Source organism: Carlito syrichta, unplaced genomic scaffold (assembly GCF_000164805.1).
Source record: "Carlito syrichta isolate Samal-C Ts95f unplaced genomic scaffold, Tarsius_syrichta-2.0.1 Scaffold302454, whole genome shotgun sequence".
Taxonomy (NCBI): Eukaryota; Metazoa; Chordata; class Mammalia; order Primates; family Tarsiidae; genus Carlito; species Carlito syrichta.
The window spans coordinates 60,468-86,104 of NW_007246550.1; the positions used below are offsets into that span (position 1 = coordinate 60,468).

Sequence of the window (25,637 nt, forward strand, 5' to 3'; positions counted from 1 at the left end):
ACCCCGGGGTCTGCATGTTGTGACGCCCCAGCCCTGAAGTGAGCTCAGGGTGGCCTCAGGGGACCCTGCCCCCAGCTGGCCAGCACCCCAGTTGTTACTTCGAGTCACCCCGGCAAAAAGCCCCAGCTCGGGCTGGCTCAGTTTTGACGTTGGACATAAAAGCAGCCCTGCAGCTCACTTGCCTGGCCAGGGCGAGTGGGGACAAGTTTGACCGGCTGAGGCGGAAGCCCCGACTTCCAGGCCTCCCGATACGTCGCAGACACACATGCGTCCACAAAGATGCCCAAGGAGGCAAGCCGGCTGGGCGGACGGGAGTAAGGAAGCCTCCCAGCTCCTGGGCCACCAGCTGTCTTTCCTGCAGCAGAACTTCCGCCGCGACTGGCTTAAGCCAGCCTTCTGTTCCCAGAGGAGCGCCAAAGTGGACGGGCAAGGGCACGTGGACTCTAGCTTTGCTCTGGAAGAGGCGGCCCCGAGGAGGGTCCTGCTTGCCAGGAGGGGAGACGTGAGCCGAGATGAGGTGCTTCCAGCATCCCTTCCATCCCCAATCAGTTTCAGCGATGAAAACACAAGAAAGCAGACGGGCCGGATGGGCCGGGGCGCTGGCGAGTGCGCGGCGAGTGCGAGGTAGACCATGGTGTGGCGTCTTCCCAGGTCAGGCCCTCCGCTGCTCACGTGGGCAGCCGGGCAGCTCCTCTGCCTTTTCCAGACAGACCCTCCGCGAGGCCCGAAGCCAAGGGCGGCCCACAAGTCAGTCTTCTGCTTTTCTAGACGCGTTTCCACATCGTCAACAAAGAGTGTTCTACGCTGCATCTGCGTCTTGCCTCGTTCTTCCCAGGGACCAGAAAGGCGTTCCCGTGGGCGCCAAGAGCATTCCGCGTGCGCTGCTGGGAGAGAGGGCCTGCCTCACAGTCCTGCCGGCACGCTGCTAGGAAAAGAGCCTGGGTACAGCGTCCCCGCCTCTCCGTCCCAGCGCCGCGGAGGCGCCCACGCCCGCACGCCCGTCTGTCCTCCGCCCTCTGCAACGTCCTCTCGCGACGCGTCTCGGCAGTTTCGAGTCCATGTCTCAAATGTACGCTATTTACACACGAAGTGTCCAGCTCCGCCGACCCAGGGCTGACGTGCTGCGGTTCAGAACTTGAACAGGTTGATGAAGTCCTGGGGCAGCAGCGAGACGGAGCAGCTCTCTGGGCTGTTGGCGGTACACGGGTGGTCAGTGCCCTGCAAGGGAACGGCACGGCGGGGGGTGAGTTCTCAGGGGCACCCCACTGGCTTCTGGTAGAAGAGGCCTGACCCAGCTCGCGCAGGAATGCCACAGGGTGTGGGGCTCGTGGTCACCAGAGGCCGGGAAGGGTGGGGGCATGCAGAGAAGCGGGCAGACGGGCGCCTGCCTGTGGCTTGGTGGGAGAACACGGGGCCCGGGCGCTCGGTGGAGCGGTGGGGTGGCTGCTGTTTGCAACACGCGATGGTGCGCCTCGAGACAGCTAGGAGGGAGGAGCTGGAATGGCTCCCACATTAAAGGAATGATGCATATGTAAGGGGATGGACACCCTGAGTGCCTGGATTTGATCTCACAGATTACACAAATGTATTAAAGCACCACATGTAGCCCCAAACCAGGTGCCTCTATCATGTGCCGACAGACACGATTCTAAGGCCTGGAAAAGCTTGAGAGCAGTATGTCTGCATGGGTGAGCATGTGCCTCGGGCACCAGGAGGACCGGGCATGGGCGGGTGAGAGTGGAGGAGGGGGAGGACACGGAAGTCCTCCTCCCGCCCTGGTGCTGCCTTGGCCTCACCTCCCTTTCAGCCGGGGCAGCGGGGGAGACGGCGCAAGACTCGCGCCGCGCATGCCACGGGCACTGCCGGCTCCGGGGCCAGGCAAGGGGTTCGGGGCAGCCGCCTGGGAGACACGTACCTTCCAGGAAAGGATGTGACAGTGTTTGCAAAGCTGCAGGGTGTCTCCGTACTGCTCCTTCCTGGGGTAACACCGGATGAGTTTGAAATACATCTTCTTCCAATCCAGCTGCCCTTTGTCCGACAAAATTAATCGCTTGCGGATCTAAAAAACCAAACACACAAAAAAATTGCAGGAGAGTCTCCAAAGAAGATGGTGTGTGGCGTTCTGGTTCTAGAAGTTCTGCTCCCCCCTTTCTGTCTACAATAGCTAGGGGGAACACTGTCAAGATACACAGAAGCATCTTCCCAGCTCTCCTCAGCTAGATGGCGGCTCTTCACCCGCCTTTAAAAGGAACAGGTGGCCAGTGACACATGAGTGACCCTCACTAGACTGCACTGGGATGGTCCTTTGAGGCCTAGGTGAGCTCAGTAGGCAGCTTCACTGGCCATGGACCTGAGGGGTCGTTTCCAGGGAGATGCAGCCACTGCTTGGCCCTGCAGCTCTCTCTCACGTCGAAGTGTCAGTGGCTCTGTGAACAGAACCAGGTGAACTCATGCGTCTACGCACAGAAACTGGATGAAGCCCGGCACACTGGGGGCAGCCTGACGAGGGGAGTGCAGCTGGAGCTGGGGTCCGAACACCAAATTCAAGCTCAGGGCAGCCCCCTGGCTCCGAGGACCACTCCCCTGAGGTGCACGTGTCACTTGGCCACTGTGGCTGTGGGCTCTTCGCCTGTGTGGAGTGGGCACAACCACATCTGTTCTCTAGGTTGCAGTGCCTGTGAAAGCACGTTGGCTGGAAAGCACCCGAATGGGCGCCGTTTGGCTGCAGAAAGAAAGGATGGGTGCCAGCTTAGCCTTTGGGCGGTGAGTGGTGCAATGCAAATAGGGCAAGAATGTCAGCTGCTGTTTTCATCCAAACCACCTGCAACAAAACCGCCTCACGTACTCCTTGTTTAAGGTTTTTCCCAGTGGCCTAGACAGCCCCGGCGCGGAGCCCTCGGACGTCAAGCCCGTGGATGCCGCGGGGGTGGGGGTTGGGCGGGCGGCAGCCGCGGCCACACACCTGCCGCTCGGAGAAGTGGTACTGGCAGAGCCTCTTCCACAGCAGCCGGTCCTCGCTGAGCGCGAGCAGGCCGGGGGCCGCCTGGCCCAGGCTGACCAGGTCACGGCCGTCACTCAGCCGCTGCATGACGTTCAGCTGCAGGCACAGAGGCAGGTCCGTGAAGGTCAGGCCCCGGAAGGCCGGCTGCAGAGAGAGGACAAGGCTCAGCGGGTGGGAGCGTGGCCACCCGGCCACACCGCCGCGGCGGGCCCACGGCCCCCACCCGAGGGCCGGGGTGGGTCAGAGTCCGTCGCCGTCATCCTCCCCATCCTGAACGCAGAGGCCGGGGCCACCAAAAGCAGCCCAGAGTGCCGCAGGCCAGATGTGCTGAGGGACCTCCCTACACTTCACGGAGCTGCGTGTCGCACCCTTCAGGGCTCTCCAAGCAGCACACCTGGGTCTGTGCTGGACCCGGTTCATCACGAATCGTGCCCTTCCCCGAGGCCTCGCTGCCTGGAGACAGGGGCGCAGGCGGCCGTCGCGCGCCTCGCCGCCCCATGGCCTCTGGTCCCTCGAGTGGGTTCTCTCCCAGGACTGGGGCTCCTGACCTTCCCATTCTCCCTGTGGGTGAGCGCTCAACCTCGAACTCCTGCCGTTTTTAGATCAAGGATCTGTGACCTCTGAGAGGTCACAGGGGAAAAAAAACACAGGATGGAGAAAATGTTTCTCAGCTCAGGGGAAAGCATCCCGAGAATGGTGTCAACTTCCCTCCTGGAATTTTTACAGGCGCTGAGCTCTGAACAAGTGCATCGTAGCCCAGCTTGCAGGGGACACCAGGGTACGCTCGGCCACGGCCCTGCCCCGTGTCCCCTGCCAAACAGGACAGCCACGGCGTGGGGAGGGGGCAGGGTGGGGCCTTGGGAGGGTGAGCTGTTGGGAGATGGAGGTGGCCGGAGACTGCTGGAGGGACGGGGCGGAGCTGGACCCCACACCTTCAGGAAGTCGGTCAGCGTCCCCAGTCCCAAGTGAGTGGCGCCCAGAGGCCCAGGGGACCTCTTTCGGCTCCTACAGCCTGGCACCCAAGGACCCCAGCCTCCCACTTCGTCCGGGTACGAGGACTCAACAAGCGTCCTGCCAAGCCCACCGCAGGCTCTGGGCAGAGCTTCCAGCTGTTCGCAGAGCCCAGGTCCCTGCCAGCCGCGGAAGGCCCGGGCCCGCCTGCCATCCGTCTACTGCTGCAGATCCTATGAGCTCATAAAACCGCCATGAGATTGCCTTTTGCTTCCAGCACTTCAAAGCCTCTACTTTTTTGGTCAAAACGCCCCGGCCGGTTACGACATGAACGGCTGTTAAAGGCCAGGCCGCTTGGCAGAGCTCACGCTGTCAAGTTTCCGAACCGGAACTTTTCCAAAACCCTAGCCCAGACCCCACGCTGAGCCCCGGCTCCTGATGCAGTTAACTGCTCGCGTGCCTCTTGCCTCTCAGCGCGAGCAGGGAGGAGAACGCGTCTGGCATCCGCCCGGGCGCACGCCGCCCCCAGCGCCTCAGACAGGCCTTGCCCGGCATGGCGATCGCGCGCCGTCCCGGAAAACCAGTTCTCCTCACTTTCTCCTTCATCCTGGAGGATGTTAATTATTTCTGCCAGTAAGAAGCGGCTTCACAGAGCCGGACACGAACATCCTGAAGAACAGGATGACGCGTCGGGAGGACACCCACTGACCCTTGACCAGTAAACAGCGTGGACGCGGAAAGTCGCCTCGGCATTTTCACGGAACGATGCACTCCTCGGTGGGCCAGACTGTCAAGGGGCGTCAGCTCTCCGACACCGGCCAGACCCCAGCCCTCGAGTCCTTCCTGTCTGTCCCCCATCTCTGCTTCCTCTGAGAGCGGGGCCCTCGCAGGAAAGGCCCTGTAGGGCTCTGCGGGCGCCAGCCCCGGCCCAGGAGGGCTGGGACAGAGGCCGGGCGGGAGGTGCACACAGGGGATGCCCAGCCTCCGCGGACCGCATGCTCCCAGGGCGAGGCCGGCCCAGCGACCCTTCCCTGCTCAGGCCCACTGCTCTCGTGAGGAGAGGCCCATCATGCGGCTCACTGGCAGAGCGAGGCAGCCAGGGAGGCCCGAGCGCAGCACCGCCAGCCTCTACGGTGCCTCAGGTGTGCCGTCCTTCACTGGGTGAGCTCCGCAGGGAGGCGGAGCCCTCGGAAGGGAACCGCGCAGAGTGTCGATGCCGTGCCACCTGTCCCTGTATGTCCATGCATTGAATCTCACCCCGGGGCTCTGAGCAGGCACTGTCACCTCATCTCTCAGAAAAGAGGGTGGCCCAGGAGGCTGGATGAGGTGCCCGAATCCTGCTGCTGGTAGCCGTGCTCCATGTCCTCCGCACAGAGCGGTGTTTCCCAGTCGCGTTCCTCTGAGCACGAGTGAGCACTCGGGGTGGGCGGAGGGAGCAGGCCCCCTCCAGGTCTCCACTGCTCCATGAAACGTGCCGCCCGCCTCCTGCTGTGCTGGGAACGGAACGAGGCAGGCCACGTCCCAGCTTCGTGGCATCCATAAGCCAGAGGACGGAGGCGGGCTGGGCCGCTCAGGGGCCACAGGGCAGTGGCCGCCTCAGAGTGAATGGCCGGGAAAGGCAGGACCAGGCCCGGGGTGTGCCGAGGACAGACAGGGGCTGGACCCCTCGAGCAGAAGGTGTGCATGAACGCCAGCATCTGATCTCTTTGGCGTGGGTTTCCCTGGCTCAGAGAGGCTTCAAAAAGACCGACTATGGGTCACCAGCAAGAAGGAACCCTGACTGGAAGAAGTCCGGAGCCGCGGGCGTCAGGCACAGTTCGCCACCTTAGGAGCCAGGGGTCCTGGGCTCCGGCCTCAGCTCAGGCCCCGACTGCCGCGCCATGCTGGGACAGTCACAGGGCTTCTCTGGCTCCGCTCCACCCTGCCCACGAAGGGGGTCTGCGATCACCCGAGGAGGGCTGTGAGGATGCGGGCCCGCAGAAGGGCAAAGCACGGGAGCAGAGGGGACCGAGGGGCTCCTCGGGGGTTCTGGCAGGGGTGACCATCTCGGCGGTGCTCCCAGTCGCCGAGGAAAGATGCCTTGGGACAGATGGGACCTGCTCACGTCTGTGCCTGGCCGGGCAGTGCTCTCCTGGGCTGGGAACAGGCAGCCCAGGCCACAGAGGAGGCAGAAGTCAGGCAGGCGGTGCAGGGGGGAACTTGAGTCTCAAACCCCCCTGTCAAGCTATGCCTCCATTTTTGAGAGACGGGTTGGGGGTTGGGGGAAATTACCAGAATAAACCATGTACATGGTTGCCACGAGGAAATTCTGGTAAAGCCAGCAAATACTCGGGGCAGTTTCTGAAAGAGGATGTGCATGAGTGCTTTGCTCCGTGGTGTGCGCGTGGTGCGTGTGTGAGTGTGGGTGCATGTTGTGTGGGTGCACATGTGCGTGTGTGCCCGTGCGTGTGTGCCCGTGCGTGTGTGGTATGTGCCTCTGCCCCTGGGGGCCACCCACTTACCCTGCTGATCTGGATGTCGTCCAGCTGCTGCTGCCAGTGCAGGATGGCCTCCATGCGCGACACCCACATGTTGATGTTCCCGACCAGCACAGACTTGCCGACCCGCTGGACCAGCGTGCACAGCGACGTGTAGAGCGTCTGGAGCAGCTCCCGTATGAGGCGGATGTTTTGCTGGTCTTCAAGGACTTGGGTGGGAAGAAAAGGCCATCAGTGTCATGGCACCAGGATGCCCCGTCTTCCAAGCGGGCTTCTCCACTCCATTCTGCCCACGTCAAGGGGCTCTGCCCCTGTGACTCGGTTTCCCTTCCTGCCAGTGTTTACTCTGATCTTGGCTGAGCTCGTGCACTGAGGCGAAGGGATAGGGTGTCTGTTACCTGGGGACCCTCTGTTCCCTCCCTGGTTTTCTATAAAGCCGTGCTCTCTTCACGGCTCCACCAGCACCTGGGATCCACTGACCGGTGAGCTGTTGCTTTTGTCTGGTTGCGATGCCCCATCTAGACCACTGGGGGAAGGGGCAGGGCTCCAGGCTTTGGAGCTTGGGTTCTGGCCCTGTCCGGTGGACTCTGTGTGATTAAGACAAGCCACGTCTCCTCCTGGGCCTCAGTTTCCCCGTGTGTTCAACGAGTCAGCCGAGCCAGAGGCCTGAGGTTCCTTCTAGCTCAAGCAGTCTACAAACCTACTCTGCCTCTGCGCACTGCCCGATTTCCTAGGAACCTGGAGGCAAGGGGCCGAGGCCAGGACAAGGCCTCCAGTGAGGAGCCCGAGAGGCTGGCAGCAGGGCACAGGATGGCCCTGAGGGAGGGAGGGTGCCACCCCCTGCTGTGAGGACGCATCATGCCCCCGTTTTGCTTTTTTTGAGTTGGAGTCTCACTCTGTCGCCCAGACTGGAGTGCAGTGGCCGCTCCCGGTCACCGCAGCCTCGACCTGCCGGGCTCTGATGATCCTTCCTCCTCGGCCTTCCAAGTAGCTGGAACTACAGGCGCACGCTACCACGCCCGGCTGATTTTTTTGATTTTTATTGTAGAGATGAGGTCTTGCCAAGTTGCCCAGGCAGGTCTCGAACCCGTGGGCCCAGGCAATCCACTCACCTCGGCCTCCCAAAGCGCGGGATTACAGGCTGAGCCACCGAGCCCGGCCCATGCCCCTTTTTGAAGGGGAAGCCTGCACCCCTGGAGCGAGTCACATTCACCCTCGGCGTGCCTCCAATCGAACGCCACGCCTGCCTGCCCGTGCCTGCAGAAAGGGTGATGGAGGGCGAGGGAGCTCACCTTTCAGCACCACTTTCTCCAAAATGTTCATGAAGTTCTTCTGGGCGATGCCGCTCAGGGAGGTGAGCTGTGACTTGGCGATCAGCTCCAGCAGCTGTGGATAAAAATAGACGCCGCCCAGCTTAGAACACAGGCGCTGCTCTCCTCTCATCTCCACTTCGGGTCCCGGGACGCGCGGGCACAGGCTGAGGGGGGACGTCGCAGGCAGGGCCACAGTGCGGGGCAGAGCAGGCACTCGGAGCGAGAGGGAGACGCGTCACCGCTCACCCAGGACTCAGGCTGCACCGTTAGCGGCTGTTTTCTTTTCTGTAGGGAGTCTGGCTTCAGCCAGGGCGAGCCCGTTCTCCTTGCCCCTCTTCAAGTGAAGCTGGTGCGTTTGAGGGGCCCCACCTCCCCCGGCCTGTGATGCCGAGGTCCGCACGACTGTCCCCCGCGGGGATCCTTCTGCCCCTCAAACTTCCCCCCACCCTCCGCCAGCCCTGACAGTGCTCCTGGCGCCAAGCACACACATGCTGCAGCTGTGCGGTTCCACAGAAGTGGCAACTCTTATCCAGACACCTCCTGCCTCCGCAGTGCTCGGTGAGCATCTCTCCTGACGAGACCCTCTCACCACACTTACCCCCCCGTAGGGAGAGGCTGGTGGCGGCAGGAAGACGCTGGGTGTGTAGTTTACACGCCTGCCCCGCTCGGGGGCACTGATGCCACAGCGGCTGGGAACCTGGGCCCCGCGGTGCTCAGCCTCAGCCTCGAGTCCTGATCTGGCTGCGTATTAGCTCAGTGCTGTGGGCAAGTGGCCCTGTCTTCTGGCATCCCCGTTTGTTTGTCTGGCCGAGAACCGCATGGGGCCCTCACGGCTGCCGGGAGTGACAGTGGACGAGCCACGGGACGCCCTCGGCACCGCCACGTGGGGGAGCGCCGGGTGGAGGCCGGGCTGTCTCCGAGCCTTACCCGTCACCACCAAGCCAAAAGAAACCCAGACGAGAACTGAAGGCAGGGCACCCTTGGCCCGGCTCTGTCCTAGAGCAGAGTTCTTCACAGATGTAGAAAGAGTCTTTGAAAAACCAGATTCTGTTGTTGAAAAGCGAAGCCAGACTGGCGGGGTCTTGGGGATGGCCTGATTCAACCCGCTTAGCAGATGAGGAAAGGGAGGCTCAGGAGACCGCCCTCATGACCCAATGGCCCGGGGAGGACTCGGCATCCTTCTCAACAGAGGAGGCTACGGGGACACACCTTGTGCCTTCAAAGAGTCGCCAGGCAGAGAGCTGATCTGAGGAGAAAGCGAGCGGCTCATCCAAGCCCACCAGGCCCCACGGAAACCGACAGGACTCCGGTGCAGTGGGCCAGGTGGAGGGACCCGAGACCCTCAGGCGAAGCTGGAGTCCCTTCTCCTGGGAAGCGCTCCAAAGGGCCTCCGCCCGGCGCCACTTCAGGGTGCTCAACCCTGAGCTCGGCCCCTGCCGGGGCTGGAACCACCGAGGCCGAGGGCAGAAGTCACGTGAGGTCTTCGCCCTGGCTGCAGAGAAACCAAGGCCCAGAAAACACCCCGGGTGGCTCAGGGCCCCTCTGCTCCCAAGGTGCTTGCTTCAATGTCTGACCCTTGGAGCCCTTCGGAGCTGTCAAAGCACACACAGATTCCATTTCCTGAGCATAATCTTACTTGCAATTGAAAACAAAACACAACCCAAACCCTAAAGCCAGAGCAAAAGCCCTCTTCCTGCCTGGCTGTGACTCCCACGCGCAGGGAGCGATGGGGCCACAGGGAGGCGGCGGCGGTGTGCTCCCATGGGCGGCTGGCCCGTGGAGGCAGGAGCCGGCTGTGTGACACCAAAGAGGCCGGGAATCACAAGCCACGGGCCCACGTCCGGGGCGGGGCCACAGCAGATGCTCTCTGCCTGGGGGGCTCTGCTCTGCCACCCACCAGCACGTGACAGCGGAGAGGGGGCAAGGTGGCACCAAGGGGCTGGCCAGCCTCCCACTTATCTCCCTGCCATCGGCGGGACTCAGAAGGCCGAGGGGATGTCTATGAACACCCGAGCCTCCCTCCCAGGACAAGCCCAGAGAAGAAAGAAAACAAAGGCCTTGGGTTGGCCTGGAGGGGCGGCCGGCCGGGCGCCATGACTCATGGCCCTGCAGGAGGGGGGCGGCGGGAGGACGACCAGGCGGGAGGAGGGCTGCCCAGGCTGTGCCGGAAACCCGTCCAAAACCCAGGCGGCGCCACGTGACCACCCTCTCATGAGGGTGTCCGCTTTAACCCCGTCTAAACGGGCGCCGAGCAGGACAGGAAAGCTCCCCAGGCGATGGGGCCAGAGGATCGACTTTGACTCAGGAGGGGGAGGAGCACAGCTGCACAAATCTGTCAAGCGACAGCGAGGCCACACGTCAGCCACTCTGCGCTTCAGCTATCTCCAGGGCAAGTCCCTCCTCAAAACTGCCAGGCCCTGCGGCGTCAGGAAGACAGCCCCTGGCCTCTCCAGGGTGACCTTGGCAACTGTCATTCATTCAGCATGTACTTTCTGAGAGCTCGCTCCGTTTCAGCCTGTGTAGGTGACAGGCCCGTGACGATGAGGACACACGATCCCTCGACTCAGGGAGTTTACTGTCCAGGCTATGGTGCGAGCCATTTAATCTCTCTGACCTTGTTTCTTCATTTCTAAAATGGAAATATAAAGACGACTCACTTCACAGGATCGTTACGAGGATTCAGGGAGATAAATACGTAAAAACCCCCTGTAAACACCAAATCTACACTATAAATGCCACACACAGGGCATTAGAGGAATTATTTCTTCCCCTTCCAAGCCCAGTCCTTTGGTGACCTGTAAGCTGACACCGGGTAGGCACCCTTTCCTGGGAAGGGCTGGACAGTAGGTAAGTGTGGTGGGGCCTGTGGGCCGCACGGTCACCACTCAGCTCTGCCGCTACGGTGCGGAAGCAGCCAGAGACGTCTGCGGACAAGTGGGCTTGGCTGCGTTCCAACACAACTTTACTTACAAGAGCAGAGTGTGAGAGTGACGGAGCACACCATGCCTTCGTTTCACACAGAAAGCTGCATCTCCACAGAAGAAAACACACCCACAAAAAACAGCCGAAAGAGCGAGGCTCACAGTCCGACGGCCCAACCCAGCTGTCCCATCCACAAGGTCTGCACGGTGACAGTGCTTACTTGAGTTGCTGTGCAGATGGAGTGCATGTCCGTGAAGCCCCCACGACGGGGCTGGGGCAAAGAACACGCCCTGCAAATCATCATCGCGGCTTCGATCGCCACGCGCAGCATCACCAAGAGAGTGGTCTCTGGGCAAGAGACCGCGAATTAACGACAACGGGCCCAAAGACCTTCCGAGTCTGTTTCAACTGCGAGTCTTCTCACGTACACTCGAAGGCTTTCCTACCTCCTGGGTCTTTCTGGCGTTTCTGTGCGAGACACGCAGCAGCTCCCTCTGTTGATGACAGTTAACGCTGGTCCATTTTATGACCCGCAGAGCTTCATCTCCCACGGAGTCCTGTTAACCATCAGGGGGGTTCACTCCGTGCCAGCGACTGTGCCCAACACCTCCCATGCATGACCTTGTTTATCTTCAACGAAGACGGGGTCACCATTTGACGGATGAGGGCTCTGAGGCTCAGAGAAGTTAAGCGCCCCGCCCAAAGACAGACACATCAGCAGCAGCAGCAGACGGTAGAGCCCGGATCCGAGTCCAAGTGTGTCTAACAGAGCATCGATTCTGACCGCTTAAGGACTTCATTTTGTCAAGGCCAATGCATTTTGCATGTTGGGCCAGATTTTACTCCAAAAAGAGTAGCAATGCCATGCATTGTTATATTCCAGGGAAAGAGAGTCTGGAACTGTTACTCAGTGTTACATTGTAACTGGGCATTGGCTTTCAACATGGGGAGACATGAGACCCAGAAAGCGCCAACGGCACACCTGGGACAGGGCCACTACTTTGGGTCGGCCCTCGGGTCTGCTCTTCACGTTGGTGTCGCTCGGCAGGCCTGGCTCCAGAAGGCACTGACATGGAGACCTCGCCGGGAAGGGCAGGGTTTGTTTATTTTGTTTCTGTGCTGAGACAGCGTGTGTCGAGGGAAGCCAGTCAGCCCCCAACCACCGGTTGACCAAGTTGACTTGGCCGGCTGGACCCTCTGCCCCCGCTCGGGAGAAAATGAGAGCCGAGGAGCACGTCTTGCTGGAGGGGGCGGTCTGTCTCCTGCTGGGCGAATGTTAGCCCCGGTGCCCGGGGTCTGCGGCTGCTTGAGGAGAGGCGGAGGGCGAAGGGGAGGAGGCGCGGCTGGCTTCTCAGCCCCTCCGAGTTCCACGGTGTCGTAATGGTGCGGGCACTCTGTGTGCCCAGTGTGGTCCACACTGACTAACTGTGCGGCCACGGGGTTGCGTCTGAGTGGCGGGAGGGAGGACAGGGGTCACCGCCTGCCGAGCCACAGCCTGGCCTTCAGCCTTGGCTCATGCTGGTCTTGGAGGTGCAGACTGGGGGAAGGACGCCACTGTGGCAACACCGCAGAGCGGGTCTCCCAGCGGTGTCACAGCGTGGAGTGGGGCGACGGGAGCGCAGGGAGCCGGAGGGAGCGCTCCCTGCGTGCTGTGGAGAGCAGTTCCTGTCTCCCCTTCCCTCCTCTTATCTGGCATAGCGGTCAGGCTTTAAAGAACACGTTGGGTCACGTGCAGCTCTCACGTGGCTTAGAAGCAGCGCGAGCTCCTGCCAGGGCCGCGGTGCTCCCCAACTGTCTCTGCTTTCCTCCTGCCTTGTGGGGCACAGTGCTCCCAAACTCCTTCTGTTTGCTCCTCTCACAGGCCAGGCTTGTGTCCACCCCGGGCCTTTGCCTGTGCCTTATCTTTTTTTTTTTTTGAGTTGGAGTCTCACTCCATCGCCCAGGTGGGAGTGCATGGCACACTCCCGGCCGCCCCAGGGTGGACCCACTGGGCTCTGGCGATCCTTCCGCCACAGCCTTCCAAGTAGTTGGAACTACAGGTGCACACTACCACACCTGGCTAATTTTTGATTTATTGTAGAGACGAGGTCTCGCCAAGCTGCCTGGTCTCGAACCCGCGGGCTCAGGCGATCCACTCACCCCGGCCTCCCAAAGTGCCTGGCTCTGTCCCCGCCCTTGGGCCTCGCCTGAGGAGTACAGAGAGCCCTCTCAGATCATCTGTGTGAAAGCTTCCTGGCCCCACCCCTCCCGCACTGCGGCTTCCCTGTCTCCACCACTCCACCGATGCATGGCGGGGAGGGTCTTGTTTATGTGCTTGGGGAGGGGATGGTGAAGACATAAGCCTGCACACAGGGGGTCATCCCATTTACCACTCTACCCAGCCTGGACAGGCCAGTGCTGACCAACCTCTCTTTAACACATCTGTCTTTCAGAATCAAGGCATGTTATGGCTGGAGGGGACCTGGAAACAAAAGTGGTGACCCATGATGGGTGCACAACATGTCAAGGTCAAGGGCAGGCAGGCTGGGTCATCAGGCCAGCACTCACAGGGCCTGCTTCCAGACTGATGCCCCCGGAGGGACACCTGGCCTGGGAGGTAGACTTTTTTTTTTTTAGATTGGAAAATAGAGTTTATTTAGAAAGTAAACGAGAGAGAGAGAGAGAGAGAGAGAGAGAGAGAGAGGAGATTCACCTCCTCAATAGCGGAGGGGGCCAAAGCTAGGAAACATAACGGCGGCCAGGAGGTAGAATTCTAATTCAAAATACGGTTCTGGGCCTGTGGTGTCTGTGGAGATGCGGAGTCCTCTAGAAAAAAGCTCCACACACAGGCTGCTTTCGATGCAGCCTCCAAAGTGGTGCGAGAAAGAAAAACAGGCGGAGAGTAAGAAAGCGTCTCTCGGTATTGTATTTCATCCTGAGTTTCTACTTCTGGGTGCTTTCTCTGCCCACAACGAGGCCCCCGGGATGACGAGGATGGTAACAGCAACAACTGCCACCCTGTGCCGGGCGTGGCACCAGGCACAGCAGCACTCACATGGTCAAGTGCTGTTTCATTTTCCCAGCAACACCATCACTAGCACAGCTCTCTTTTCTGTGACAGGGTCTCACTCTGCTGCCCAGGCTGGAGTGCAGTGGCATGGTCACAGCCCCCTGCAGCCTCCACCTCCTGGGCTCCAGCGATCCTCCTGCCTCAGCCTGAGTACCTGGGACCGTAGGCGTGCCAACCTACCCGGACGAACATTACTTCTGTGGCTGAGCGGGCGGCCCGCTACCTCAGGAAGCCCTCTTTCTGCAAGGGCCACCCGCCTGTGAGTGTACCCATCTCCCGTGGGCACCTGGACACTGCAGAGTCGGCCCGAACGCCCATCATGACTGCCACGACCAGGCATTCTGGGAGGAACCGACCTTCTCCTGCAAAGCCACCGGCAGCCTGGTCAGCGTTCATGGAAGGACCCCCGCGGCCTCAGCATAAACACCCCGGTCGGCTTTAGCATGCACACTCATGCCCAGGAGACACTGTCCAAGGGGCCCACAGCTCGGACCTCCGCTGCCCCTCCTCCCTTCCGGGCTGCGTGCGTGTGAAACCCAGGTGGCCGAAGCCGCCCTCCGCCGGAGGAGGTCACCGAGGAGCCAGCCTCAGGTGAACTCAAGGTCACCGTGGCAGAGGGACCCACGGGTGGGCCAGGCTGCTCCGCACATGTGCCCCGGCCCACCAGGGGCTTGGCAGCAGCCGCCCTTAACTGAAGGCACTGGGTTTAAGTTGGAGCCACCAAGCCCTGTTCAGCCCACGCTTGCCAAGCCGCCAGTCAACTTAAACTAAAACATGTTTCTGGAGAAGGCTTTCGGGGCAGTAGGAATGCGGCGACTTGCTGGAAACACGCAAGTGCACCCCGGGCGGTCACACAGAAAGAAACACGGATGTGCACCGGTGTCGGCGATGGCCTCCTTGCAGGAGGGAACAAGGAGCTGGCCGCGGGTGTCCTTTGTCCTTGGGACCGCCAGCACCCATGGCAGGTCCACTCCGGTCAGGCTCGGGCCTCCAGTTCCGCACGGCCCCTCCGGCCAGAAATGAATGGACAACTCCGTTCCCTGGCCTCTGCCGCCTCATCTCCAAAATGGGCTAGCGACATCTGCCTCGACACAGCCTGACTGCGCTTGTTAAAGAGGAGACACACTGGGGGACAACCCGCTGCCTGGTGGCTGATGACAGCTGGGAGTTCAGGAAGGGGTGGCAGCCGTGATTCTGGAACCCCTCCCTGCCGCGGTGCCCCGCTCCTCGTTCTGCAGTGGCTCCCTCCTGCCCGCCGGGTGAGCCGTGCGAAGGGGCCTCACACGCCACGCCCCGCCCAAGTCTGCCCAGCCGTCTCGTCTGGCTGCACGGAAACGACCCGTCCCCACCAGCGTCACAGACTTCCTCGCATGCAGGGTGGACGTGCCGTGAGCGGCTCATCTCGCTGTGGCAGAGGGACTGTGGGAGTGCCAGGCTGCCCTGTGCACGCACGTCCCAGCCCACTGTGCTCTGGGCAGGCTGTGGCTGCTCTCGCGCCCCTCTAGGTGGGTGAGGGATCGCGCCAAGGTCACGACGGGCTTGGGCCACGCCCTTCGTGGACCCTGGTCCTCAAGGGTACCCACGGAATGTTCTGCCCACAGACCTCTTAACGGACCTCGGACCTCCCTGCCTTCAGCCAGTCCTGAACTCCAACCCCAGCTCGTCCCCGAAGTCTTTCTCAAATACCTGCCCATGTGACGCCATCTTCTGAAATGCCACAGCCCGTTTGGCTTCATACGTCTCGGTGCTTTTCAGATTCTTTCTCATGGTGTCAGGAAAGGTCACTTTTTTTTTTTTTTGAGACGGGGTCTTGCTCTGTTGTCCAGGCTAGAGCATAGTGGCATGATCATAGTTCATTGTGACCTCAAATTGCAGGGCTCCAGTGATCCTCCCACCTCAAGCCTCTTTTTTTTTTTTTTGAGTTGGAGTCTCACTCTGTCGCCCAGACTGGAGTGCAGTGGCTGCTCCCGGCCACTGCAACCTCGACCTGCTGGGCTCTGGCGATTCTTCCGCCTTAGCCTTCCAAGTAGCTGGAACTACAGGTGCACGCTACCATGCCCAGCTAATTTTTTAAAAAATTTATTGTAGAGATGAGGTCTTGCCAAGTTGCCCAGGCAGGTCTCGAACCCATGGGCTCAGGCAATTTACTCACCTCAGCCTCCCAAGCGTGGGATTATAGGCTGAGCCACCGAGCCTGGCTTCAGCCTCTTGAGTAGCTGGGACAACAGGTGTGTACCACCATGCCCAGCTAATTTTTTTGGATTATTTTTCTTGTGGAGCTGGAGGTCTCACTATGTTGTCCTGCCTGGTCCTAAACTTCCGGCCTCAAGCAATTCTCCCGCCTTGGCTTTCCAAAGTGCCGGGATTACAGGCATGAACTGCTGCCCCTAACCCAGGTAACTTTTTATAGTGCATAATTTACAAAACACCAATTAGACTGTATAACAGGGGTCAGCGATTTTTTTTTCTGTAAAGAGCAGATAGAGAATATTTTAAGCTTGCAGGCCACAAGGTCCCTGTCGTCCATTCTGAACTCATTCTGCTGTTTAGCACGAAGACAGCTACAGACAACATCTAACAAGTGTGCATAGCTGTGTTCCAATAACATGTTATTTATGGACACTGACATGTGAGTTGCACATAATTTCCACGCGTCATGAACTATTACACTTCTTTCCGTGTTTTGAAGCACTGAACAAATGCGTAAGCCCTTCCCAGCCGGTGGGCCGTGCAAAAGCAGTGGGCTGCACGGCCCCGAGGACCAGTGGTGTGCCCAGCCCTGCTGTAGACCGTCAAGGCAAAGTCCTCACCGTTTCTTCTGCTGCCCTCCCCGGCCAGGGCAGGGCCTGGGCCTGCAGGCACGCGTGTCTGAGTTCAAGTTCCAGCCTGATTTGACATCGCACTAGCAACAGCAGATACTTCACAGCTGCGGGTTCCATGCCCTTTTGGAGTCATACTTTTTATTGGCACTGCCGTTTTTATCTTAATTCCATCTTATCCCCATAAGTTTCTCAAGTGACTCACCAGGGAACTGGGGAACGGGCACTTGTTGGGGTCAATGTGGCTGTTTTCTGTCCTTGTGCCTCACCGGGGAGATTTAAGAGTCGGGTAGCCGTTCTGGGTGCCTCCGAAGTCCCCCTGCCATAGGCAGGCCTTTGCCCCTCTGGCATCTGGCCTGTTAGTCGAGACTTGGGTCTTGATTGTCCAGGAAAGAGGGCTGCATAGGCTCCAGACCTACTTCCTTCCTAAAAAACAAGCTGCACCGCCTTGTGGAAACTTACGTAACATTTTCACACCCACTGCCTTTCTTTTCCCATCACATTTTTCATTCTCACAAAAATGCTTCAATAGAGGCATGATTATCCGAGTTTAGAGAGGTCAAGTGCTCGGTCTGCAGAAATCACCTCAGCAAACAGGCTTTGAGAATGGCTCTGAGTGGGAACGTGGGAGGGGCTGCCCTCTGTCCATCAAAGAACTCCTGATGGACCACAGGGTGCGCCCAGAAGTCACATCTGGAAGTGCACGCCTCAGTGTGCCTTGTTTGAAACTCCATGATGGAAAAGATAGTACTTGGGCTCCAAGGTGGTTTTTCTGAGCTCGCCTGCAAACTGCAAACTTGGCACGGCCAGGCAGGTGGTTTTAGAAGCAGCAATACCTGGAACCGCCGTCACTCATTGAGCCAGACATGTGGAGGTGGGCTTCCAGAGCTGAACAAGCTCCCGGGTGACTTGGAGGAGTAGTTGGGGCTGAGAACCCTTGGGTTACAGGCTGGGTCGTCTCAGAACCTCCCCCCGGCTGACTAGACGCCAGGGGCCCAGCGCATCCTCTGGCCTCCCGTGCCTGGTCGCCGGCCTGTGCCTCCTCGCAGTCACCAGCCTCCCTCCCCATGAGAGACTCGGCCCTGGACCCCCCCCAAGGGAGTTTCCTATAGCATTGGTCCCCAGGCATGGGGTAGACTGTTCTCCAGGCTCTGACGGCCTTCCGCAATGGCAAGCAGCTGCTTCTGGAGGTGTCCAGCCACCTTTAAAGCACACAGCGACAACTGCTGACGTCACCAGAGGTGTGCGGGGAGGGAGCAGGCGCCACACGCAACCTGGAGCCACTGAAAGTGGCGTGATGCAAACTGCCAGTCTGCAGTCAGACGTGCTCCGATTCCAAACGTTCCATGAGATTTTCATGCTAAGTGACAGACATGGTCACATTTCAAGGCGGCAGTGTGGGCTGCCTCCCACGGTGTCCCCGTGTCTGTCTTCCGTGGTGCCCTTGCGTGTCGCATCCGTCTCCCGTGACCCCCCCCATCGTGTCCCTCTCCTGTGGCGCCCCCGTGTTGTGGCCGTCTTCTGCATCGCCTCCCCCCATGTCATGTCCGTCTCCCATGGTGCCCCCTACACATCATCTGTCTCCCACGGTGCCCCCTTGTGTCTCTTTTGGAAGATGTCAGCAAGCATGAACATAAGACATCTTCTCCCCTTTTTCTTCCAAACGGCTCTCACAATCGGTCTAGCTCCTCAGTGTTTTCACTGCAGCATAAAAACACCGTGAGGCCAAAGGAGTGAGACGGGGATGACACCCTGGCCAGCTGCTCTGCAGAGCCGGCTTAAGGTGAGAAGACACGAGTGACTGAGTTCCCAAGAAGGAAAACCTCAAAGCCCAGTGCCTCATGTTAGTGTGCTCTAAGTTCCTTACCAAAATAACATTATTATTTCTCAAATTACAAAGGACGCCGGCAGCGAAGGGGAAAGAGACTGTGCTCTCCAGCACAGAGGGATTTTCCCACGATTTCTGAGCCTGACGACTTTGAAAGCACTCGCAGCTTCTCTAACTTTAGGATGACCTCGGGAATGTGCTCGTGACATCTTTTACAATTAGACACTAGTGGACACACTTTCTTGGTGCTGAGTCTCAGTTAGGTGCCGGAGTCACTAATTACTTGTATCGATGAGATGGAAAGGCACTGTGGGGAGATCAACAATTGTTTTGGTAACAGGGCCATAGTAAGTGTTAGTGTCTGGCTTTGCATGGGAGATTTTAGCCCGCAAAGCTCTTCCGCGACAACTTGTCACCATGGCTGCCCCAGGAGGCTGAGGGACGCCCTCCCCACAGAGGCCAAGCGTGGGAGGTGGCGCCAGCCTGAAGGCAGTGAAGCAGGAACCGACAGCATCCTCCCTCACGGGGACCCCAGAAGAGTCACGTGTGTAGGTGCCGGGGCCGCTGGATCCCCAAGCCCGATCTCATCCCTTTCTGTACTGCCACTTGCTTACACAGAGCTCACGGAGTGCCCATATTTCACAGGGCTTGTTGGGGGCAGAGGGGGCGCGTAATGGCGGCACATGCAGGTCCTCACCGCTCTGCCTGATCCCATTTCTTGGGAGGAAGGAAGCCGGCTCACAATGGACCATTCTGAAGGTCAGTTTGCAATAAAACGCTGGGCTTAGGTATCCTCCTGCAATGCCTAGGAGAGGGAGGCTATTCCTATTCTTAGCAAGAGAAGCTTCCAGAGCCTCCTGGGCCCCTCTGCCGCCAGCTGGATGAGTCTGTGGGCACTCAGGGGACCGGGTGGCCTCTGTGAACCTGCAGAGTCACACGAGTGGCATGGATGCCTCGCCCCAGGAGGCCTCCTGTCTCCATGCCCTTCGGGCCAGGAGGAGGGCTTGGCCAGGGAGGGGGCCAGTCTGTGCAGGCGGCCCGGTTCAGCTCGGAGCTCTCAGCCTACGGCTTACAGGCCTGGGTTTGCATCAGGTCAGGCTGGACGGCCCGGCCCGCATCTGCCCGGTTGACAGGTGAAGGTGCCGGCCTCAAGGGGGCTTGCATATTATCACTCTGGCCGAGCCTCACAATCATCTGACACTTGACAGGGCACCAAGGAGCACAACCACCCAGGGAAAAGGAAACAAGAACCCGGTCGGCCAGCACCCCGGGGGAACACACCTCACACTCTGGAACCTGAAGCCCAAGCAGCTGCTGCCGCCAGGTCGAACCACCAACAGAAATGCCCGAGAGGGCTTTGCGGGCAGGCCACAACAGAACAATAAACTAGTCAAAAAGAATCGATGACTCCGCCCTCACGGAGAAGCTCATTGGCTTTACGACCCTCATCATTGATATTTTACTAATGCCCGTTAAAGAAAAAATAGGCACATTTTTCAAAATAAGGTTTAAAACAGAAAGCAGCAGACACAAACAGAGTTTCAGGCGTCAGGCAGACAAGGGGCTGAGCACTCACCGCAGGGGCGGGGGGAGTCATGGGAAAGAGACCTCGAGGGTGCCCTGGGGTCACCCAGACTCCGCCAAGGCGAGGACACTCTGAGGTGCGGAGCGTTCAGAACAAGCGGGGGCTCCAGGCCCGCCAAATCCTCTCTGGCGGACCTCGCAGGGCCTGTGTGTCCCTCCGCGGCGCTGTGTGCCCAGCAGCTGGGAGTGGGGTATCCCAGGGTCAGGCCCAGGGACGTCTGACGGGACCCGCCCAAGAGCTGAGGCGCAAGGGGACGCGGGAGGCCGAGGAGTCTGTTTCCTGCTTGCCTCAGATTCTCAGGGTCCTATAAAGTTGGATTTGGGGAAGGACTCTGAGATGCCTCAGCGGAGAGAGCCAGCTAGGCCTCCGGGCGCCTGAGACTCACCCGCACCACGTAGTTGAACCTTCTGGAGTCCAGGATGGCGGTTGAGAAGTCCAGCCTGTTGAAAGCTTCCCCCAGGGTGCAGTACCCGTGGCGCTGGGCGTGAGAACAAGACACAGGGTTACTCCCGCCCATGGGAACATCGCGCCAGAACAGCCACGAGAGCTCTGTGCCGCGATTCGCCCTCCTGGGGCTGAAGCCTGGGCCCGAGTTCGAGTCTGGAGAACTCCTGGAACATGAGGGAGGCCGTGTCCCGAGGGAACACCGAGGCTGGGTACTAAACCGGCTGGATGGGCCGCCCATCTTTACAAGGCGCTTTACAAGCACGCTCTTGTGGCTGCTGCGCGAGCGAGTGCAAGGAGCTCCCCGCAAGACCCCCCGCCCGTGACTTCTGCTTCTTTGACTCCCTGTCGTCCCACAGTCTGACAGCCGGCTAGGGAGGGGCTGTGAGGCAGCACCCCACCCCCACGGAGACCCCATGGTGTGAGTGACACTGCTGCCCATGTCCGCTTGCCCAGCAGGGGGGCGTGAGGCCTGGCATCGCCAAACGCGGGGCCCATGCTCACCTCCTTAGTGCTGCCTTTGTGAACATAGATCCATTTTTCTTGGTGGAAATCTACAGAGACAGAAAATAACACACGGCTTGAAGCCTGCAACATGCTCAAGAGCCTACACATTTCGTTTCTCCCAAAGTTTTAAAGTTCCAAAAAAAGTACAAGACTCTATGGACAGCGTAGGAGGTACAGATGCTTCATCACTGCAGCGTGTAAACAATGGAGCTGGAATTGGCTTTGCCTGAGGCACTCTCAGTCTTTGGGAGTCAGATTTTGTACACCAAAGCGCCAAGGTATTGTTTTCTTTTCTTTTCTTTTCTTTTTTTTTTTTTAAGTTGGAGTCTCACTCTGTCGCCCAGACTGAAGTGCAGTGGTCGCTCCCGGCCACCGCAGCCTCGACCTGCTGGGCTCCGGCGATCCTTCCGCCTCAGCCTTCCAAGTAGCCGGAATTACAGGCATGTGCTACCATGCCCGGCTGATTTTTCAATTTATTGTAGAGATGAGGTCTCGCTGCCCAGGCGGGTCTCGAACCCGCAGGCTCAGGCAATCCACTCACCTCAGCCTCCCACATTATGCTGTAACAAGCACAAAGGTCTAAAATTTAAAGACCGAATACCTAAGTATAAGTTTATTTTAAATGCCAAACCTAAGTCTTAGGCAAGGCCTTAAACAGTAGAAACAGAACAGACGCATGGGAAAACCACGTGGTGCAGATTAAATTAAAATAATTCATGCTGATTAATAAAAGTTTATACTCTCTGCTAATGCTAACATACAGCATCTAGAAATATTAGTAGTATTTATACAAGGGAATAGGGAGAAACAAATTTATGGTCAAAGCTTCAAAACACAGCTCAAAATAAAAGCACACACTAGGCTTGGTCCGGCTGATCACAGCTCCGAGTGGTAACAACACAGCCCACATCAGACACAAGTGAAAAGCAGGAAAAAAGGCGCCCACCAGAAAGTGACTCTGCTCAGATAACCAGGATACAGACAACGTTATAGAATGTTTGTTCCTGCCAGGGGCCTCGAAAGACATTCAGCTGCCTCTGATTTGAGGCGCAGAGGGCCAGTGATATGCCGAGACCCCCAGACACTTGGAGCAGAGTGGGTCTGAGAGCCTGGATGCTACACCTCCAATTCCCTGTGAACGCGCAGATAAAGGTCAAAGCTTCTTTTGCTTTGCCCAGAAGCCTCAAAAACCCTTTTTTTTTTTCAGTTGGAGTCTCACTCTGTCGCCCAGACTGGAGTGCAGTGGCCGCTCCCGGCCACCGCAGCCTCGACCTGCCGGGCTCCGGCGATCCTTCCGCCTCAGCCTTCCGAGTAGCCGGAATTACAAGCATGTGAAACCCTTTTGATGATCAGAGTGAGAAAAGCATTACCAGCGTGGGGCCAGGTGGTGACAAGGTGGCCGCAGGAGGGTCCGAGCCTCCTCCCAGGAGTGTCACAGTCACCAGCCTCCACGACCTCCCACATCTCAGCCCTTCCCTGATAAGCAGCCACTTGTGATTTCCCCAGACTAGTGCGCGTGGGGAGTGAGGCCCCTGCGGCATGAGTCGCCCTGTGCCGTCCATCTCGGTTGCCCAGACAGAAGCCGGTGGCCCAGGTTGCCTCAGGGCACCAGGCAGGCTGTCCCAAGGAAGGAGGTTAGCCTTGCTTGTGAAATGCACGGCCAGGTTTCTGAGTGCAGAGATCCCAGAAGCCTCTGGTAGGGACTGACCAAGGCCGATGTCTAACGAGGGAGGCATGACTTTTTTTTTTCCTTCGAAAACCCATCACCACTCTCTGCAGACAGCATTCTTCTTAGCTCAAAACGAGAGGCTTACACTGGGTTTTGGCTTTGCTGTTCAGCATGTCCTTCTTTCTCTTCTTGGCCGCCACGTCATAGTTCAGGCTATTGAAGAGGTTCTCTTTATCGTATGTCTCCTTGTTGCAGTAACTAGAATAACAAGAGACAGAGGGTGAGCTGTGACAGCTATGCGGCAGTGCAAGCTGTTGCTATAAATAACTGGGTGGGTCACAAAACAGACAGATGTGCTTCTTGAACAAAATAATACCGTGGCCACCCAACACAAGAAAATGTCTACAGGGGCACAGCCTTCGCTCTCGGATGAAGTGGTGTCACATCTGTGTGGAAGGCAGGGACGGGGCTGCTGCCGCTTGTGGATTCCCTCACAGTGGCTGCCACTGTAGCTGTGGACACGGCGCCCCACACTCTCGCTGGGGACAACGCAGGCCACTGCAACATGACTTGCGGCAGAATGGTCCGTGGGGGAGGGCGACTCCTGGCGTCACCGGGACACACAATGTCTGCATTTTGCAAGAGCATCCACTCAAGCTGCTGCTTTTTTTAAAAAAATCTTTTATTGTTTTTTTTGAGTTGGAGTCTCACTCCGACACCCAGGCTGGAGTGCAGTGGCACACTCATGGCCACCCCAGTGTCGACCTGCTGGGCTCCAGCGATCCTTCCGCCTCAGCCTCCCAAGGCTTTTTTTTTTTTTTAAAACAACGAAACAGCTTCACTGAGATATACTTGACGGGCCACACGATCCATCCATCTAAGGGGCACCCCAGCTGCTTTTAACTGGCACGCCCCAGTCGTATCTCTAAAACATGATCACGTCTACCAACATCTGATACACGGACCTCACTGCTCAGAATGTCCAGTCCACGGGGCGAGCTGTACTCCCGGACTGACGCTGGCCACCACACTGCCAGGGGAAAACCTTGGGTCCTAGCAAGGTAGACAAACTTCGTGAGTTTGCAAGGGTGGAACAGACATTGGCTGCACCTGGCTAAATCACGGGCCATCAAAGGGTGTGCATGTCAACCTGCACCTGGGCCAGGGGTGCATTTCGCTCAGGGGTCCAGCTGTCAACTGAGGGGCTGATGAGCTATTCTATGACGTGATGTAACTTTGAAGCGAATCTCTGAATGAGGGGATGCACGAGAGATACTGAGGTGTAATGAGACAGATTCCCCATCTCCCTCGGCCTCCCACAAGGCAGGATTTGTAATGCCAGGTGGCAAACACAAACTAGGCGGGTGCTATTTCCTGCAACACCACCAATACATTATACTCCTTTAGTTTTCTGAGTTCCTCTGCTGAATTTAAAATGTGATTCCACTAGGATCTTTTTTGGCCACACCTCTGTTGGGTACAAGGACGTGCACCGGCACTCCTCTGTTCTCTTGGCATTGTGCAGATGGAGGAGAGAAAAGAGAGTTTAAAGGGACTTCTGGTGTCCTTTTGTTACGACGGTCTATCAAGTGGCACTTCAATCAGCACAGTAAGGATCTACTCAGACGCCAACACATGACATCGCCAGCAGCACCCTTGATGTTGCCTTCCTGGACCCCGGGGGATAAACCTGACGACGGACTGTCCATCATCTGTTAACCTTCCTTCAAGGCCACGCTTAATGCCACTTATTGAGTTTCCAAACAGACTCGGTAGCCTTCTCCTTTCCATTCAGGGAAACAGGATATTTTTGGGTTTCAGATACAGTCCTCTCAGGGGCCCTTTCTTAAGCCAGCCAAGGGCTTCTGGGCCAAGCTGGGTGTGACGTGTGTGCATGTTTGTCTACTCGTATGACTACAGGGGTGTGCAATCACAACCCAGTGGGTATCTGCTCCCGGGTCAGCAGAAAGAGATGGGCGTGACAAGACAAGAGCTCCAAGACCCTGAGGCTGACTTACGAAATGTCTAGGTTGAGAGAAGGAAAAAATGCCGGAAGGTCACTCGAGTGGTCCGAGATGTACCGAAGCCGAGAACAGCTTCAGAAAGCAAAGCCAGAACATTGTGTGTGCAAAAATATCACATGAAGGCTTATTTTTATAGAAAATGCCCCCCCCCAACAACTAAAACCTACCGTATAAATCCCACACACAGAGAGCCATAGTAGGAAGCTGTCTCCTTCTCAATTGCACATTTAAGTTTTAGCAGATGGCTTTCTGAGCTTGGCCCGGAGACTGCAACCATGACTTAGACATTTTACATGCTTATATTTGATCCTATGCTTCTCTGATTGAAAACATTCTTCAAAGGAATTTGAGCACTCCCTTCCTTCACAGAAGCTACAGTAACCTGCTTTAAGCCCCAGTGACTCATCTCGAAAGCTAGTTTAAGAAGGATTTTACATAATCGATGCTCTCTCTCACTGCAGAACACAGAGAAGTTTCAACCACAGAGAAACCCTATGCTTTTCGTTTGGTATCAGGTTTTGGGTTCCCGAGGCAGGCCCTGGAAAGAAGGTCTGCAGGGTTTATTTGTGTTGCCTACTTCTATGTTTTCTTTTAAGCAATAATATATTCAGCTAGAGGCTATTTTGAGAGTGCAATTGTGTCCATCTCAAGGAAATGCAAAGCCAATGGAAAATCACAACCGAGTTTTTTAACAAGAAAAACCACCACCATTTAGGAATTGTAACATCTGACTTTTTAAAATACGCAAAACATCTCAGCGAGGCAGCTTTCCTCACCAAATTCAATCATAGCCAGCACACTGCTACTTTGCAGTCACTTTTTACCAACCTTGATTTTTATAGGCATAGGCCTAGAATAAGAAAAACCCTCCCTCCCCCAGGCCCATGCTACCACATGTCCAGAAACTTTAAGACAACTTTAGAAAAGGTGAAAAGACTTCAAAATAAGACCATAAATATGACTCTTTTGGCAGCAGATAAAGGAGGGATAAAAAAAAAAGAAGCCTGGAGTCTCATTCCATCTGCAATAAAAACCATTTAAGAGGGCC

At 57.8% G+C, this 25,637-nt stretch overlaps 1 protein-coding gene across 1 annotated transcript; it reads right to left on the bottom strand.

Moving 5' to 3' along the window:
• Positions 1-1,118: 1,118 nt before the first annotated feature.
• Positions 1,119-22,817, bottom strand: FBXO32 (F-box protein 32). Its single transcript, XM_021711697.1, has 8 exons — positions 22,711-22,817; positions 20,894-20,943; positions 20,331-20,423; positions 7,722-7,815; positions 6,454-6,638; positions 2,963-3,145; positions 1,916-2,059; positions 1,119-1,218 (listed from the first exon to the last, which is right to left on the bottom strand). The coding sequence occupies exons 1-8, from the start codon at positions 22,736-22,738 to the stop codon at positions 1,129-1,131; spliced, it is 867 nt and encodes a 288-aa protein (XP_021567372.1). The 5' UTR covers positions 22,739-22,817; the 3' UTR covers positions 1,119-1,128.
• Between the last annotated feature and the right edge of the window lie 2,820 nt (positions 22,818-25,637).